Raw genomic sequence first — 19,272 nt, forward strand, 5'->3', positions numbered from 1 at the left:
CCTAAGCCCTAAGCCGCTTATCAGCTGATCCGCTAAAAGCCGCTAAACCGCTAATAGCACTAATCCGCTAAGCTGTCAATGGGCTTGCTTCGCAAGACGAAAAAACCGCTATACGAAGAGCCTCACGGAACGGATTAATTTCATCTTGCGAGGCACCACTGTAATTCTGGATTTGTCCTCAACCTTCTCCATGCTGAGCTTTGCAAGGGCAGCGTTGAGCTGGTGGAGCAAGCTGATAGCCCTGGGAATGGTTGTAAGGAAGGAGGCAGCCAGGCAAGGGCAGAATGAGTTGGTGGGGCAGTGGTCCATTCTTCCAAATGGACCAGCCCACAGTGGGTTTCTATTCCCAGTAACAGGTGAGAAATGACACTTTTATAAAAGATCGCATTCTAATCCAGGGCTTTCCAAGTTTCACGGAAGCCTATCATATATCAAGTGGTGCTTTCATGTCAATTTGCCATATGCTTTATCAAAACAAGCCAAAACTGATTTATGGGGATCACATTAGTCCATGGTCAAACTGTACAGAGGGATGTAAAATAAAAAAGTATTTGTGCTCTTTCTCTCTCTTTCGCTCTCTCATACAATTTTTCTAACTGGATAAGTTGGGAAAGAAAATCTAATTGAATACAAAGCAAGCTGTCTTGTTCACGGTACTGACACAAAGACACAAAATTGTCTGTGACATAGATGGAATAGGACGGTGTTTTTATGTCTTTTTTTAGTTGATTATCCCCAATGTTTTGTCTGTGAAGGTGGTGTAGTTATGATATGTTTAATATTGTTTTAGGTTATTATCTTTTAATTTTTTGTATATTTTAATCTGCTGTACGACACATGAGTCTTTGTTCTTTTCGGTTCGTTTTTTGAAAGCAGTGTTTAAGAAGTTTATCAGACTAACCTAATGAAGTCATCAAAACAAGGACAGAAAAGCAGGCGCCCCAGTCACTTTCCCAATGGTCACTGCATCTGAAACTTTTCAATGTATAATTAAAGAAATCAAGACAGACACTGATGCTGAACAATCAGACTAGACAGCAGCATCTTCACTTTTTAACACATTGATTAAGCACACACGGGGCCATTCTGAACAAGAAAACTACAAAGAGGTGTGTTTTGTTGTGGTTTTTAGCTTTGATGATGCTTGCTTAAGGGGTCATTTTCTGTTCCTGTTTTGTTTTATGTCTTGGATTCTACAACATGTCTTCTACAACATGTAGGATTGCCGCTAAAATGTGACCCAGTGTGGTGTAGAGGTTGCAGTAGCATATATACTGAGGAGATCTTGGATTATTATGGACCCAGCTATACAGCTGTAAATAAAATGTTTTAAATGCGTTGTAAAGTGCAATATGCCTGTTGTCTTTGGCCATGGAGTTTTCTTGGCAGGGATACTGGAATGGCTTGCCGGTTCCTGCTCCATGTGGATCACTTTTGGTCAAAACTCTCCACTATGACCTGTCCATCTTGGGTGGCCCTGCACGGCATAGCTCATAGCTTCTCTGAGTTATTCAAGCCCCTTCGCCATGGCAAGGCAGTGATCCATGAAGGGGAGAGAGTCTTGAGAGTCCCATGGACTGCTGGAAGATCAAACCTATCCATTCTGAAGGAAATCAGCCCTGAGTGTTCACTGGAAGGACAGATCCTGAAGCTGATGCTCCAATACTTTGGCCACCTCATGAGAAGAGAAGACTCCCTGGAAAAGACCCTGATGTTGGGAAAGATGGAGGGTACAAGGAGAAGGGGACGACAGAGGATGAGATGGTTGGACAGTGTTCTCGAAGCTACCAGCATGAGTTTGAACAAACTGCTGGAGGCAGTGGAAGACAGGAGTGCCTGGCGTACTCCATGGGGTCACGAAAAGTCAGACATGATGACTAAACAACAACAAAGTGCAATATGCAAATGTGACACCAGATGGCGAGAGTGAGCTATGACAAATTCAATGTATTCAATGTATAAAATAATAATAATAATATCTTACAAAGTTAAGTCAATATTATTACTCTCATATTACTAAGGCTAAAAGAGAGAGGCGTTTGCTTAAGGCTGCTAAATGAGTCAATCACAGTGGTGAAATTTGAAGCAGAGACTTGCTGATTCATCGCTCAGAGTCTTAGCAGCTATGTTACACCAGCTCCTCATATATTTAATTATCTTTGAATTATATACATTATTATTTGCCTAAAATTTCAGCTTTTTCTCTCTTGTGACTAAACACTTTGTATGCCAGCAAGGCAGCGTCAATAAAGTAACGCGAAACTGGCTTCCAGTGTGTTGTGTGCTTAGTTTTTGCAATTTGTACAGTGGACGTCCATGATCCTTCATGGATCACTGCCTTGCCGTGGCGAAGGGGCTTGAAGAACTCAGAGAAGCTATGAACTATGCCGAGCAGGGCACCCAAGATGAACAGGTCATAGTGGAGAGTTTTGACCAAACGTGATCCACCTGGAGGAGGAACCGGCAAGCCACTCCAGTATCCCTGCCAAGAAAACTCCATGGACAAAGACAACAGGCATATAAAAGTTATGACGCTGGAAGATGAGCCCCTCAGGTCGGAAGGCGTCCAACATGCTACTGGGGAAGAGCGGAGGGCAAGTACAAGTAGATCCAGAGCTGATGAAGCGGCTGGGCCAAAGCCGAAAGGACGCTCAGTTGCGGATATGCCTGGAAGCGAAAGGAAAGTCCAATGCTGTAAAGAAAAATATTGCATAGGAACCTGGAATGTAAGAACCATGAACATGGGTAAGTTGGAGGTGGTCAAAAATGAGATGGCAAGAATAAATATTGACATCCTGGGCATCAGTGAACTAAAATGGACGGGAATGGGTGAATTCAGTTCGGATGACCATCATATCTACTACTGTGGGCAAGAAACCCGTAAAAGAAATGGAGTGGCCCTCATAGTCAACAAAAGAGTGGCAAAAGCTGTACTGGGATGCAATCTCAAAAATAATAGAATGATCTCGATACGAATCCAAGGCAGACCTTTTAACATCACAGTAATCCAAGTTTATGCACCAACTACTGGTGCTGAAGAAACTGAAATTGACCAATTCTATGAAGACTTACAACACCTTATAGAAGTGACACCAAAGAAGGATGTTCTTCTCATTATAGGGGATTGGAATGCTAAAGTAGGGAGTCAAGAGATAAAAGGAACAACTGGCAAGTTTGGCCTTGGAGATCAAAACGAAGCAGGGCAAAGGCTAATAGAGTTCTGTCAAGAGAACAAGCTGGTCATCACAAACACGCTTTTCCAACAACACAAGAGACGACTCTACACATGGATATCACCAGATGGGCAGCATCGAAATCAGATTGATTATATTCTCTGCAGCCAAAGATGGAGAAGCTGACTGTGGCTCAGATCATCAGCTTCTTATAGCAAAATTCAAGCTTAAACTGAAGAAAGTAGGAAAAACCACTGGGCCGGTAAGATACAATCTAAGTCAAATCCCTTATGAATACACAGTGGAAGTGAGGAACAGGTTTAAGGATTTAGATTTGGTGGACAGAGTGCCTGAAGAACTATGGATGGAGGCTCGTAACATTATACAGGAGGCAGCAACGAAAACCATCCCAATGAAAAGGAAATGCAAGAAAGCAAAGTGGCTGTCCAATGAGGCCTTACAAATAGTGGGGGAGAGAAGGCAAGCAAAATGCAAGGGAGATCGTGAAACATACAGGAAATTGAATGCAGATTTCCAAAGAATAGCAAGGAGAGACAAGAAGACCTTCTTAAACAAGCAATGCAAAGAAATAGAGGAAAGCAATAGAATGGGAAGAACCAGAGATCTGTTCAAGAAAATTGGAGATATGAAAGGAACATTTCGTACAAAGATTTCCATAATAAAGGACAAAAGTGGAAAGGACCTAACAGAAGCAGAAGACATCAAGAAGAGGTGGCAAGAATACACAGAGGAATTATACCAGAAAGAAACGGATGTCTCATATACCCCAGGTAGTGTGGTTGCTGACCTTGAGCCAGACATCCTGGAGAGTGAAGTCAAATGGGCCTTAGAAAGCACTGCAAATAACAAGGCCAGTGGAAGTGATGGTATTCCAGCTGAACTATTTAAAATTTTAAAAGATGATGCTGTTAAGGTGCTACACTCAATATGCCAGCAAGTTTGGAAAACTCAGAGGTGGCCAGAAGATTGGAGAAGATCAGTCTACATCCCAATCCCAAAGAAGGGCAGTGCCAAAGAATGCTCCAACTATCGCACAATTGCACTAATTTCTCACGCTAGCAAGGTTATGCTTAAAATTCTACAAGGAAGGCTCAAGCAGTATGTGGACCGAGAACTCCCAGAAGTGCAAGCTGGATTTAGAAGAGGCAGAGGAACCAGAGACCAAATTGCAAACATGCGCTGGATTATGGAGAAAGCTAGAGAGTTCCAGAAAGACATTTACTTCTGCTTCATTGACTATGCAAAAGCCTTTGACTGGGTCGACCATGGCAAACTATGGCAAGTTCTTAAAGAAATGGGAGTGCCTGATCACCTCATCTGTCTCCTGAGAAATCTCTATGTGGGACAAGAAGCTACAGTTAGAACTGGATATGGAACAACTGACTGGTTCAAAATTGGGAAAGGAGTACGACAAGGCTGCATTTTGTCTCCCTGCTTATTTAACTTATATGCAGAATTCATCATGCGAAAGGCTGGGCTGGATGAATCCCTAGCCGGAATTAAGATTGCCGGAAGAAATATCAACAACCTCAGATATGCAGATGACACAACCTTGATGGCAGAAAGTGAGGAGGAATTAAAGAACCTTTTATTGAGGGTGAAAGAGGAGAGTGCAAAATATGGTCTGAAGCTCAACATCAAAAAAACGAAGATCATGGCTACTGGTCCCATCAGCTCCTGGCAAATAGAAGGGGAAGAAATGGAGGCAGTGAGAGATTTTACTTTCTTGGGCTCCATGATCACTGCAGATGGTGACAGCAGCCACGAAATTAAAAGACGCCTGCTTCTTGGGAGAAGGGCAATGACAGGCCTAGACAGCATCTTGAGAAGTAGAGACATCACCTTGCCAACAAAGGTCCTTATAGTTAAAGCTATGGTTTTCCCAGTAGTGATGTATGGAAGTGAGAGCTGGACCATAAAGAAGGCTGATCGCCGAAGAATTGATGCTTTTGAATTATGGTGCTGGAGGAGACTCTTGAGAGTCCCATGGACTGCAAGAAGATCAAACCTCTCCATTCTGAAGGAAACCAGCCCTGAGTGCTCACTGGAAGGACAGATTGTGAAGCTGAGGCTCCAGTACTTTGGCCACCTCATGAGAAGAGAAGACTCCCTGGAGAAGACCCTGATGTTGGGAAAGATGGAGGGCACAAGGAGAAGGGGGCGACAGAGGACGAGATGGTTGGATAGTGTTTTCGAGGTTACCAGCATGAGTCTGACCAAGCTGCGGGGGGCAGTGGAGGACAGGAGTGCCTGGCGTTCTCTGGTCCATGGGGTCACGAAGAGTCGGACACGACTAAACGACTAAACAACAACAGTGGACGTCTCTCATGATGTTAAGGCACTTGGGCAGAATGTAATATTTAGGGCAGTTCCATTCCTTGATCCAGACCAGGATTCCAGAACATTCTGTGCTAAGCATAGACTACTCCTCCCAGGACTTACAACTAGGTAGATGGGTGAAAGGGAATTCTGGCAGGAAAAAAACCTGCCTGCATATCGTTGTAAGCAAGGAAGTTGCTGCTACCTAATAAGCATCGTATGAGCTCCAAGTTCTCATTCCTAAAGAGTCCCAGGCCTCTGAACACAAAAGGGCATTAGCATTAAACCATAAAACCAAGAATGAGGTTTGTTTTTCTAATGACGGATCTTGAAGATAGCAGCCGATAAGGAATTGGCAGATAAGCATTTTATCAGTTAATGCTAAAAGCAAGCAGGAATGCTGTGTGGTTTTTAATGAAACTTGTATTTATGTGGATGTTGCAAGCTGAGTCAAAATGTGGGAAACTGTTCAAGTAAACAAGTGGCACTCATTAACCTTAGGGTTTTGCTGAAACGCCTATAAACCTTGTTGCAATCCTATTTACAGCTGACTTCTGAATAATGAAATATAAGAGAGCCTTGGCAAATGGGGAAGCACATTTGAACATGACAGCTAGGGAGCTCATTGGACCCAAAGCACAGATGTACAGGGTAGCTTCAGTCAAGGGCTGCTCAATATCTTTTTGCACCCAAGGTCCCAGAGTGTTGGCAAATCCTTGATTTAGCCTGACTCTCCTTTGTTAGCTAGATTCGTGTTTTGTACAGCTGGCCATGTAGGTGTGACCTGCATTTCTATTTCTAGACAGCAACATTTTTGTAAAAAAAACAACCTACTACTGGTCATTAAATGAGCTTATTCAAATATCCAAGTATCCAAAAGAGCCTAGAGAGATTTTCAGTCAGCACAACACAAAACCAGTCCGCAAAAATTGTAGCACGTTCCACACCCCCTCTGTTTCAAACTATGTATTACTGCCATTCAGTTGTAATAATATGTATTTTCTAAGTTACAATCTGTTTTATTTTAGCTCTAATAAAATAAGATTAGCCACACAACTCGGAGATTGTAAAACACATGTTGAAACTGAATTATATCTCCTGTGCAATCAATATGCACTGCCGTGCTAACATGTGGCCTTTTGGCCCCCTCCCCCAGAAGCCATCAGTAACATTTGTACAAAGAATGAAGACCCATTATTTTGTGTGTGTGTGCCATTCAGTTGTCAAACAAACTTTACCCTGAAGGAAGATGATAAAAGCACCCCCACCTCGCTTAATCTGGTCTCTCTTTCTATAATAAGCAACCAATTTCATGCTTAGTTTCTGAAGCATGCAAACAGCTGGTTTCCGTCATGACCGTTTTCAATTGTTGTGACACTGTGTGTGTTTTTTAAAGATCATGAACTCCCTTTCCCTATGGAGAGAGGCATAATTTAAATGCATAATGCTTGCCATTTATTTTCAATAATATAAACTATACGACAACTTTGGCATAGAAATGGTGTTGCCTTTATAGTCCCTCAGCTTGGATTAGCAATTTGACCTTGACTATCATCGGACTGTGACAAGAATATAAAGCAGGAGATATCTCTGGAGCAAACACTTTGAAGAACCTGCCTAGAATAGCATATTTTCTAGTGATGCACTTCATTAGGGGGGTGGGGGTAGGAAATATATCCTGGCAAACAAGGCCAGGATGTTTTCTTTCCTCCTGCTTTTGCTTTTAGATTTGAGACGACAAAAGTACTCGAATGTGACATGCGGAATTGGAGCACCTTTCAGACTTTTTCTTCTGTTTACAACAAATAAATCTGGTTTTATTGACTAAGCAGTTTGCTTGTAGCCCTGCTCACTTTTTACTTAACATAATTCAGAGCTGGATTTAGATGTTAGTTCCTGCTGCCAGCTATCAATGGCCTGTAATAACAATATGAGTGAGCCCTCATCATTGCTAGAATCTGCAATGGCGTTCGCGTGAGGCAGATCCATTTCTTCCTTTAATAACTCGCTAACTGTATGTTGCGTATGACCAAGACTTTTTCACTTGTAATTTTTATTGGTGTGTAGAACGCTATGATCCTCTCCACCCCTTGCAGCTTGTTCCTGATGTGCTAGAGAAATCAAATGCCTGTAAATGACATTTCCAGTTGAGATTTAAAGAAAGCATATATCAGATCCTGCCAAACCCAACACTAGTCAATGGATGACTCAGGCAACGCATGTCGAGCAATTTGGAGCAAGTGGTTCTCTCCGTGCCAGTTGCTGCAGAAGAGCTGTGCTTTAAGATTAACAATGTGAAACGACATCCAGCATCTAACCTTAAACGGCAGGCATAAGATGTGGGTGAATTATTCAGCAGTGCATGAATAATCTGCCATTCTTGATTGCTGTGTACCTTTTAAAATAATTGAGATGTTTGTCTTCAGTGTGCCTTTGGCCCAGACTCACTGGACTGCTCATAGGCTAAACTGAGCCAACCAGAATGCATTCACTTTGCTTTTGAAGGGGGGATAGTTGGCTATCTGGTTTTTGTGCAGCTTTCATAGTCTACAGATATCCATGAATTCATCCCAGGTTTTCTTATTTTTTTAAAGAAGGATGCATCATATTCACATACCTGTGAAAATGTCCAGGTAATCCTGGCAATTCCACAGTGCATCAGGTTTTGTGTGAACATGCTGGGACATGCATTTACCGAACATTGACCCCATCTGCATGGTAGAGGAGCCGGTTGTTCCCCTCTCCCAAGGTGTACATTTAAAGAAATGCAGGATGTATAATTTCAATTGAAGGCTGGTTCATTAGGAAAGTGCCCCACCAAACTCAATCTGTCCTCAGCCAGACCCCCATCTGGCTGCCTTCTTACTTGAATCCAGTCCAGGTGATGCCCTGCCTGTCAGCTTCATTCTCCTTAGTCTCAGTGTTGCCCTTGTAAAACTCAGTAAGAAGGAGGATGGGGACAAAACTACAATTAGTTGGCTCTGCCTGCCATTAGCTCTGGCTCTAACAGCTGTTGGGATCCCTGTCTTTTGCCTGTCATGGACTGGTTGGATGCAGAGGAATGGTGGGAGGAACCAGCTGAGGAACCACCAAGGGAAGAAGGCTCAGAGCCCAGGGATTGGTGGTGGGACAATGATGAGTGGTCAGAGGCAGAAGACTGGGAAGAGGAGGTGTCAGAAGCTGAAGGGGTAACAGGGCTTAGTGAGCTGGGAGAGTCTGTGCCAGAGAGAAGTCCAGAATCAGAGGGAGAAGCTTAAGCAGGACAGGAGAGAGGCCAAGAGACACAGATGAATCAGGCTTGTGAAGAGGCAGGGTTGACTATCCCCCCTGCTGCAACAAACTCCTTTCCCCCTCATCTCCCAGAACCAGAAGAGGCATGAAGTGGGAGGAACAAAGATAGAAACGCAGGCACAGTCTCCAATTGTTTGGGGGCGAGGAACCTGCAAGGGAGGAGACTTAGCTGGCTGTGGGGAGACCGGGACTTTTATTCTTGGCAACTGCTTCTTGGGGGCAAGACCTGAGTTGTTGTGCTCATTAGGCCTGAGACTCCTGTGCAGATCCTGTTTTGTTAACAGTCAACTCCAGTTTGCTTGTGTGATTTAGTGCTGGCTTGCTCCTGTCACTGTCCTACCAGTTCTAATGGGCATCAGCCACTGTTGACAATTTCTTCATTTCTGTACCACTGTTCAATCCAAATTTCCCACCCACCAAGTGGTGAACGGCATATAAATACAAAATATACAATAGAGTGCAATAATATGCCACATGCATATAAAGTAATGTGATATAAGAGAGCAGGATATGGTAGCTCTATGTATCTATGAGACAATTGGTTATCTACAAAATTATGGAATATTGTGAAGTCTTTTCACATACTGCATTAGATCAAAAATAAGCCCACAACGGTAGTTGGGAGTGAAGTTCTAAAGAGAGAGGGGAATGTGAAATTGTCCAAACAAATCTAGGGTAAAGAATACTGTCTAGATTTTTTAGTGACGTATCCACACTTATCAATGTTGAAAGCACCAACGACGTTTATTTGCCATGTGTCTGTTGTCTGTGTGTGGAGATCCTTGCATTCCAAAGGACCTATGGATTGTTGCTACACCATTGCTTTTGTGTTCTAAGAGAGCACAGCATAATTTTGGGTTGTGTGAAATAACAACAGAATATTTCTCTTCCGTCCGCAGGACTTTGAATGGGCAGGAGACGGAATATCTGCAGATAAAGCCCATTCAGGATCAGCAAGTGCAGCAACATGAGCAAGAACTCAAATACTTTATACGTCAGGAGTAAAAGTGTAAGTGGTTCTGTAATAATCTCTTCTTTATGAATTAATTCAGCTGATTGTGGTTTGAAATAACTTGTGAAAACTCTGTCATGAACAGGATGTCTACAAATCAAACTAAAATGATTTCTTTTGGTTGTTTGTTCTCTTTCACTGTTTTGTGTACCTCCATTTCTTTTTTTCCTGTACAGAAAATAATTTCCGGGGGAGGGGGGGGGACCCTCCTATTGATTTATGGAGTGGGATTCAACTAATGAGTCCTGTCAGTGGAAGCTCTGAGCAAGGACTTCCACTTGCACAATGTGGCTTCCCCCCATGGCCACTACGTCCCCTGACATTTGGCTTGGGGTTGGGGTTGGAAGGACCCCTGGAATAGCATGCAGCAGGGTGGAGAAGGGTGGGGATTGTTCCACCTGGCAAGCCAAAACGCTTGCCCTGATGGAACAATAACCTTAGCATGTTGCTGAATTCTTCCTATGGCACTTAGGCTGAAATCTTAAACTCACTTATTTGGGAGTATGTCCCAATGAGCTCAGTGTGACTTACTTCTGAATTGGATAGGATTGTCCTGTTAATTCCTTGGCATTTTTTGTTGGTCTATACTGAAGCATGTGTGTGGAATGCCTGCAACAAGAATATAGTTTATAGAGGCAATAAAAAGTTTATCGAGACATTCATATGCAAGAAGCATATATACAAACACCCAACATGGTGCCTTCCCGATATTATGGACTACCGATCCTGCCATCCTTGATGGTTGTATTATTTTAATGGGCCACACATAGTTCCACATCTTACCATTTGGCAAAATATTTCATTACACTTTTGAGATACTGCAAAAGGTATTATCCACACCCTTAGACCCCAGGCAGCCAGAGAATCCCAAACACTTAATCTGCATGCATGGGGTTTCCATTCCATTTCAAATGTCACTGTTATAACAATTATTTTGCTGTGAGAGCAGGACCTTGAAATGTAAAGTAAATGAATGCCTTTAGCTAATTATGGGAGATCAAGGTCAGGATAATTACTCTGATGAGAGGAGAAAATGATTTTGTTTAAATAATAATAAAAAAACACCTTCACAGTCATGTTCTTTATTGACTCAAAGGTGTTGCCGCAATTCTAGGATTTCAGCTTCATCTGTAGCCCTTCTCTGATTTCATGGGCCTCACAATGTCACTGTGCAGGCATTATTCTCTGCATAAGAGATCTCTGCAGGTGTGTGTTCTAACTCTCAAATTGCCAGGGTTATGCACATCAAAACCAAAGTGAAGCCATTGGTTCTGGCTTCCCTGTTCTTTTGCTTGTGTTCTTTTCATATAAAGGCAACCATGAAAGGTGCTTTAGAGCTTTGCTTCTACTCTCTGTAGCTCTGCAGAATTATGCAAAAATGCTACCATGCCGTTCACTTAGAAGAGAGTGTTTGAAAATGTACCTGGTATATTTTTTTAAAGAGAGAGAAAAACATAGTGCCTGGTATTGATATGGGGTTGCAGCCAATGCTGATCTTACTCAGAGTAGACTCATTGAAATTAATGGACACAAGTAACTTAGGTCCATTCATTTCAGTGGGTCTACTTTGAGTAGAACTTGCAGTGGGTGCAACCCATGGCTTCAAATCCCAGCCAACCTGATGCCCTCCAGATGTTTTTGTGCTGGCTGGGGTTGGTGTGAGTTGTGCTCATAAATAACTGGAGATCACTGGGTTGGTGAACGGTCGTATGAAAACACCAGGCTGTGGGGCAATTTTCTTCAGCATGTTATCAAGGAAGAGAACTCCGCAAGGGAGGGGACTGCTCTTTTTTGGCAGCAAACTCATGCTTCTTATAACACGTAGTTCTGCTCTGAAGCAAGAACGGCGATCAATTTGTCATGCCTATGTAAACCCTGCATTGGCCAAAATGCTCATTTTCCTTATAAATCACTTTGCCCTTTCTCTTTCCCTAGCACTTTAATGTAAATAGCAAGACAGAAGCTCAACTGCTTCTGAGCGCCATGTATGAAAATGTTCCATTTGATCTTGGATGGTGCCTTGAGACAGAGAGGTGGATGTAACTCCTTAGGTATTGTTGGGCTTGAAAAACTAAGGGTAGAGCAGGAAAAGGAAGAACAGAAGTCCTGAGTTCCATAGTTCATGTACTGTGCATATTATATTTCCCATTTCTGTGAGACTAAAAATGAGATTTAACTTGGCTTTCTCTCCTATCCTTCCATCTGCTAATTTCTGCTAATCTGTCTCCTGTCTTTCTTTCTCTCTTTTCCCCCTTCAAATTATAGCTGTATTGCTTTAAAAACCATTTCCTTATTAAATTTCTGGCATGATTTCAGCATGGTATAGATTTCTGTGAGATATTATAATTCAAACTGGCAGGGAGGGTTTTACATAGGAGGCAATGCCGAACCTGTCCCAGGTTTGGATTTCCTCCTTTCATTGTGGGCTTTGAAGGAGTGAAGAGCTAGGCCAGGAGAGGGACAAAGAGGCTGTAGTCTTCCAGAAGTTGTTGGACTTCAACTCCCAGCAGCCCTGGACAACATAGCCAATGGCCAGGGATAATGGGAGTCCTGTATCTGGAAGACATCACAGAAGCTTCTTCCCTTCCCATGCTGCTGGGATAAATGAGGAGTCATGTTTCCTGAAACTGGGGCAGTGCTGGTGAAGGTAGTGTGTGGCTCTACCCACATGGCCTAAAGCCCATAATGTGATTCTGTTGGTGTGTGGAGGAACTGTACTTTACTGGTTTCCATGCCATGGAGGCCCGAAGGATGATAACTACAAGAAAGTTGGCCATTTTCTTTTCTTTATGCCTTCTGTCCTGGGTACAGAAACGTGAGGTAAATATGGATATGGCTCACTTGTGTGAAACAGCTTATTTGGTGGAGTGGAAATGTAAAATTGGTTAATATATATGTGAAGGAGTGGGGAGGGAACCAGCAGTGGAAAAACCGAACAGTAACTTAAATGGCATAATGTTGCAAATTTAGCAGATTAAGTAGAAGCTGCTGCAAAGACAGAAAGAGACAGCATGGTTTTGTCAACTGCCAGGTGATTGATTACAAGATACGATGCCAAAAAATCAAAAAGGTGCTCAATGTGAAAGCAGAACAGATGTGTGCAGAATGTTCAAAAATTGCTGAAGAAATCCAAGCAGCACCTGGATCTTTTCTCTCCCTCCATCTCATCTTCCGGAGCCAGAGTTCATATTCTGGTTCCCTGTTGACTAGGTTTATTCCTTTTTAATTTTTATTTATTAAATTTATATCATGTTCATGGTAGCAGACCCAAAGGTGGCAAAACTTTGAATTAAAAATAAAATAAAACATTCAAAAGCATATAGGATATGTACTCTGCTAGCTAATCATGTCAAGGTTTCCAGGAACTGTATCTTTCAGCCATAAATACCTAGGTGAATGTGAGGGACTGAGAAGACACAACTGCGCAGCTACACCATCAGGGATTTTCCTACAAATTGTAGGGCTCAAGATGGTTGCTACTGAAAAGAGTGCTCTTTAAGGTACTTGGGTCGCAACCCAAGTCATTTAGGGCTTTGCACAGCACTACACACAGTGGGTATTGGGCCTGGTAGCTCACTGGCAGGCAGCCGGTACAACCCTTTCATGGCCGATAGATAATACATGGTCCCATTGGGTTGTCCCACTTACCAACCTGACAGCTTCATTCTGCACAAGCTGCAGCATCTGTACCATCTTCAAGGGCAACCCCACATAGAGTGCATTACAGTAGTCCAGGCTGGAGGTCATGGACAACTGAGGCCACGTTATCTTGGTCTAGGGATGGCTGGTGAACCAGCCTAAATTGGATCGAAGCACTCCTATCCACAGAAGCCTCAGCAACAATCTGGAACCCAGGAGTAATCCCAGAGTATGGACCTGTCCATTCGGAGAGAGTCCAGCCCTTCTCAAATCATGAGGAAATATAAGGTCAGGAACGAGAAGAGAAGGTAAGGCTAAAAATACTATGTAGCCTGGAACTTGCAAGAGACTTGGCATAAGAACATGAGAATCACCTGCTGGATCAAGCCAATGCCTCATCTAGTCCAGCATACTTTTCTCACAGTGGCCAACCAGATACCTATGGGAAACCCACAAGCAGCACTCTCCCCTCTTGTGGTTTCCAGCAACTGGTATCTAGAAGCATTACTGTGGAGGCAGAGCATAGCCATCATGGCTAGTAGCATACAAGAGATATGGTACCCAGAGGAAAAAAGGAACATCAGAAGCGGGAATGCACACAGACAGTACACCAGGGTCAGGAACTCATGAAGGTGCAGGAATGCAAGAGGCACAGGGCACATGAAGAGACTAGCCACAGTCAGGAACATGAAATAATAGCAGAGTGAAATATAAGGACTTCAGGAATAAGAGATGGGGGGAATAATTCCTGTCGCTCAGGCAACTGAACAACCTGCAGCATTGATATATGGGGCAGTCACTCCCAGTTAGGCTTACAGCTGTGCCAGAATGTCTGAAAAATTCTGTTTTGGCCATTCAATGAGTGGGCAGGTGCAGAACAAATCTCTCCTGAAAAATCATAGGGGATGGGAGAAATTTATCTGAAATGTTTGGAAGAGATTGCTGTTTACCTTGCTTAACTTTACAAAATGGCTAAGCCGTTTCCATTTTCTCCAGCTTTTCTACCTTACTAATGCCACTCACTACAGTAGAAAGCTCTCTCTCTCTCTCTCTCTCTCTCTCTCTCTCTCTACCGTTTTGTGCCATCTGCACTGCCTGGAATGACTTGGGAGCAACTCCACATTGCATCACATGGCTCCTGAGGCATTCTGGGAAGTGTGGCTGTTGGGAAACAATGTGAGGCTTCCCCCCACCCCTGTCCCTGGCCACACATCCTGGTGAAACCCAGCAGAGGAAGCTGCAACTCTTTAAGAAACCTTGGCAGAAATTTTTGCCACCCAAAAGCAGCAGAAACTGGAGAATTCTAGCCTTATCTAGGATTCCTAAAGGCCAATGAGACTAAATGACACTATGCTGCTTTCAAAGCAATCACTAGAAGAGGACTCTCTTCATGTGAGGTCCATGTATCTGGGAAGCTCAGTGGCCTTGGCTGCAGCAAAAACTTTGAATCCTATTCTTCCAGCTTAGTTTCTCCTTAGTGGCATTTCTACTCATCTCTTCATTATTTCATTTATGTCTTAATTCAGGGCGCTTTCAGATGTGGAAATTATTGCATTAGTTTTCCTGCTTATAATGCAAGGGCTTCTACCACAGTTTCTAACATTCCTCGTACACTGCATTACCACTTGTGCAATGGAAATGCAGCTTTTTGATCAATATAGCATCATGTCACACTTAATTTCATTCACATCTGTGGATGGGTTTGACACAACAGCACACGTCACTGGTCATGTCCTCAAAACTACCATCATTTCTGCACATATGCACTTCTCTTCTCCTATGATTCACCCAGGAAAACTCCGGAAACAACTGTATGCTGGGATATCACCTTAATTTCATCCTATGATTTTCCTGACTAGCAGTGCTGCAAGTTCAATAAACTTGTGTCTGAGTACTTCTTGGCATAAACAAGTGTCAGATATGCAGACTGCAAGCAGATTCTGGAGCTGGAGAAAACACTGAAGCAGTGAGATAGTCTTGCATTACAAACTGAACCTTCTAAATGTATTCACAAACATCATTTCAACAAAACTCCCAGAGGTGTTTGGTTAAGATTAGGAGATAGTGACTCTTCCTGACTGGTAGAAAGAGAGATGAAATTGCGCTTGTTGGAGGAAGAGACATAGAATGCATATCTTCAGCGATGTGGTAGCGTAGAGGAAATGGATGTGAAGAGGAGTAGGTAGGAATGAATTGGGTGCATAGAGACCTGCACATGCCACGTAATCACATGCCATGTGGCACATGCCACGTAATTTGATATCTACATCCTTACAGAAGATTGATCCCATCAGCCTCTGTCAATCTATGGGTGGTGACATCATCCCAAAGGAAGGAGTAAGGATGCTTCAGGGTTCCTGGATGCAGCCCGTATTACCACTGTTTGGTATATTATGGCAGAAGCATTTGTCTCACCCTGTCTCCTCTGTGATAGTGGACTCACTGGGAAAATAAGAGGGCAAAACGTTTAGAGGCAAGAATAACTAGGCTATTCTGCCATGTTAAAAAGGATGCACATCTGCAAAGGATGCAATACAAGGCATTCCAATAGGGAAAAACAGGGAAGAATTATTGTGTATACCTCAGACACTTTTTTATTTTTAATTTGACATCTGTGCCGTTTTGTGTTCCTGAAAAATTGTATATATATGAATGGTTCACATAGCCTCTGCCCCATTCATGTGAGTAGGCCCGGTACATTTTTGAAATACATCATGCATAGGTAAATGTTACTATGCACTAGGCAGATATTTGACTATGAATGCTAGAGAAAAATGACCACAGAAATGGCTGCTGGTTATATCCATTATAGAGACTGGCTCACACTTCAGTTTCCTCCTGTGATTGTTGTCAGATGAGTTCACAAAGGCTGCTCACCTTACATGTGGGCCATTTCTCATTGCATGCCCACTGTCAAGTTTATTAAATGCCGGGGGGGGGGGGGGGAGCCAGAACACACACAAAGAAATTTATGCTGGAATTCATTTAGTATGGCAGTATATTGCCAGGTTGAACCACAAGTTTGGGGCAAACTTTTTTTTGGTTCCAAAAAAGTGTTTTAGAGGTCTCCAAGGTGTTTTGCAACCAGTTTGCTTCTTTTATGCCCGTATACTACTTTAGCAACAATAAAAATAAAAATTGGGTTTTCTAGTAATACAGTTGCCATTACATAAAAGGTAAAGGTAAAGGTACCCCTGCCCGTACGGGCCAGTCTTGACAGACTCTGGGGTTGTGCGCCCATCTCACTTAAGAGGCCAGGGGCCAGCGCTGTCCGGAGACACTTCTGGGTCACGTGGCCAGCGTGACATCGCTGCTCTGGCCAGAGCCAGAGCCGCACACGGAAACGCCGTTTACCTTCCCGCTAGTAAGTGGTCCCTATTTATCTACTTGCACCCGAGGGTGCTTTCGAACTGCTAGGTTGGCAGGCGCTGGGACCGAACGACGGGAGCGCACCCCGCCGCAGGGATTCGAACCGCCGACCTTTCGATCGGTAAGCCCTAGGCGCTGAGGCTTTTACCCACAGCGCCACCTGCGTCCCTGCCATTACATAGCGGATCAAATTTAGCTGTAGCGATGATGTAATGAACAGCAAGCAAAAGCTCATGCAACCTTTTAAACATACATACATATATTACTAGGTATGATTTTAACATAAATTCCCACTCAAGTGAGAGCTGACATCTGGCAAAATGCTCTGTGGAAAGCAAGGTAGTTAAGTGAGGAAGGTAGAACCAACATGCTGAGTTAAAAGGGACTTCAGGAAAAGTTCCAGAAAGTGGCTGCTGGGTATCTGGGGTCATGTGCTCCTGGTGCCAGTGAACATGCTCCCACAGGAAGCTGTTAAATGGGAACCAACTGGTGTGAAAAAATGAGGGCGTACTGGGGAAATGCTAGAAGAAAGGAGCACTTCCTCAGAGAGAGAGAGAACAATCAGTCTCAACACTATGGAGCAGATGGCAGTGGCAGCAGCAAATGTCATGGAGGAATCAAGAGACTGGTGCCTGCCCTGCATGCTCATGTTGGCCCGAGAAATAAGTATCAGGATGGAATTGAAGAGTGTGCATTCATATGCATATTGGTTTTTCATTTGTTTTATACTGAAAACAAATGAGAAAAACAAAACAAAAAAAGGAACATGGGAAATAAATGTAATTAAACTTTTACATTTGTTTTCAACTAGCTTGCATTGCAGACATACTGCAGAGGTGAGACAGCTTCATGCAGGACTCTGTCTTGGATAGTGCATGAGAATAAACCTCAGGTTTTGCTTCATCAGGAGTTACTCTCAAACTGAGCCTTGTTTATGAGCTGTAGCTAGCCCTGCTTAGGGTTTATCCACGCTTCCTTCCCTCTGCTCTTTCCAGGCACAGTCTGCGATTTAAAGCTCATACTCGCCAACATTTTTCTGATGGAAATAGGGATGTCCTAAGGAAAAGCGGGACATTCTGGGATTAAATCAGAAACCAGGATGGCTTCTGTAAATCCAGGACTGTCCCTGGAAAATAGGGACACGGAGGGTCTGAAAGCTCATATCCAAATTTCACTTTCTTTTGCTCCAGAGATTTTCCTGTGAAAACCCACTCTCTAAAATTCAATCAGAGAAAATGTCAATGCACAGAAAACCCGAATAGATGTTTGCTCCAGTTCAGCTTCAAAGAGTGCATTTCTGTTAGGGAAGTTTGGGGCAAAGAAAACAAAACAAGACAACGCGCTCGGACATGAACCGCTGCCTGGAAAAAGTGAGACAAAAGGTAAAGTGGATGAGCGCTGAGAGTTGCTTCTTCATACAAAGGGGCCCAGTCTTTTCAAGGAAACGCTTACTCCAACAGAGTGGGTGAGACTGTGGTTCCACTGGAGATTCTCAAGTGTAGTTTAGAGGAGAGCAACACAATATCCCCAAACCAGAGGAGCACTGGAACCTTAGGCTCTTCCTGTGGATGTGTTTCTGGTAGGCTGAGTGCTTCTGGGATTTGCTCTGAGGACAATTTCTCTTCCCACTCTGAATCCGCAGCATCGGCCCCTGAAGAAATGAAGTCTGACTCCAGGGTCATGCCTAGGACACAAAGTAGAGTTCACAGGAAGGCCATAAAGAAGAGAGAGAGTGAGCAAAACAATACAATATATATCATAGTGGGGAAGACTGCAGCTAGGTGACCTGCATGCCTGCTTGGTCTTCTATCGATCTGCTACCTGTTGATGGGCAACTTCCCTCCTCTCCCTCTCTTTATTGTTGAACTGGAATTGGGCAGGATAGCCATTCAAATAGAGGAATCTTTCAAACACAGAACTAGCAAACAGAGGACTGCCCACTGTAAAGTAGGGCATATGGCCACCCTACACAAAACCCATCACTGTAATAGATCCTAGGGGTTACAAAAGAATGAGTCAATGTGACAAGGGCAATTCTTTTGAACACAAAGCAGAGCCTAGATAATAAATGCAGTAAGATACACCCCCAACCTCGCTACTCTTCTGTTTGTCAGTATCATTGAGAGAGATGGAATGAAAGTGATCCAGATATGCGGCACTCTAGTATAAACTCTGATTAAACTATCACACTTATGTCTGAGTACAACTGAGCAAATTTATCAGCAAAGAATCATGCAAAGCTATAATAAGGAGCTGAGAGTGCATCTTTAGGGCCTAATAAACACAAACTGTTCAGAAGAGCCTGGAACAAGGTGACTCGAAGTGAACAACAACAACATGCTGCCACCAACACCATGGAAGATGCATGCTCTGTCCCATTTGCAAAAGTCATCTTCTTCTACTGGTAGAGACCCATGAGACCAAAACTAAAGATGGCAGGGGTGATGT

The 19,272-nt window shown here is 43.3% G+C and overlaps 1 protein-coding gene across 2 annotated transcripts in view; it reads left to right on the forward strand.

The window, feature by feature from the left end:
- PDE4D (phosphodiesterase 4D) overlaps positions 1–19,272 on the forward strand; it is a 645,912-nt gene that overhangs the window by 83,392 nt on the left and 543,248 nt on the right. For both annotated transcript variants that reach the window (XM_079995470.1, XM_079995472.1), the window contains exon 2: positions 9,704–9,813. In XM_079995470.1, the coding sequence (XP_079851596.1) occupies positions 9,772–9,813 (42 nt within the window). In that variant the 5' untranslated portion in view covers positions 9,704–9,771. The remainder of the gene's footprint in view (positions 1–9,703; positions 9,814–19,272) is intronic.

Source organism: Podarcis cretensis (assembly GCF_951804945.1).
Source record: "Podarcis cretensis genome assembly, chromosome: 11".
Taxonomy (NCBI): Eukaryota; Metazoa; Chordata; class Lepidosauria; order Squamata; family Lacertidae; genus Podarcis; species Podarcis cretensis.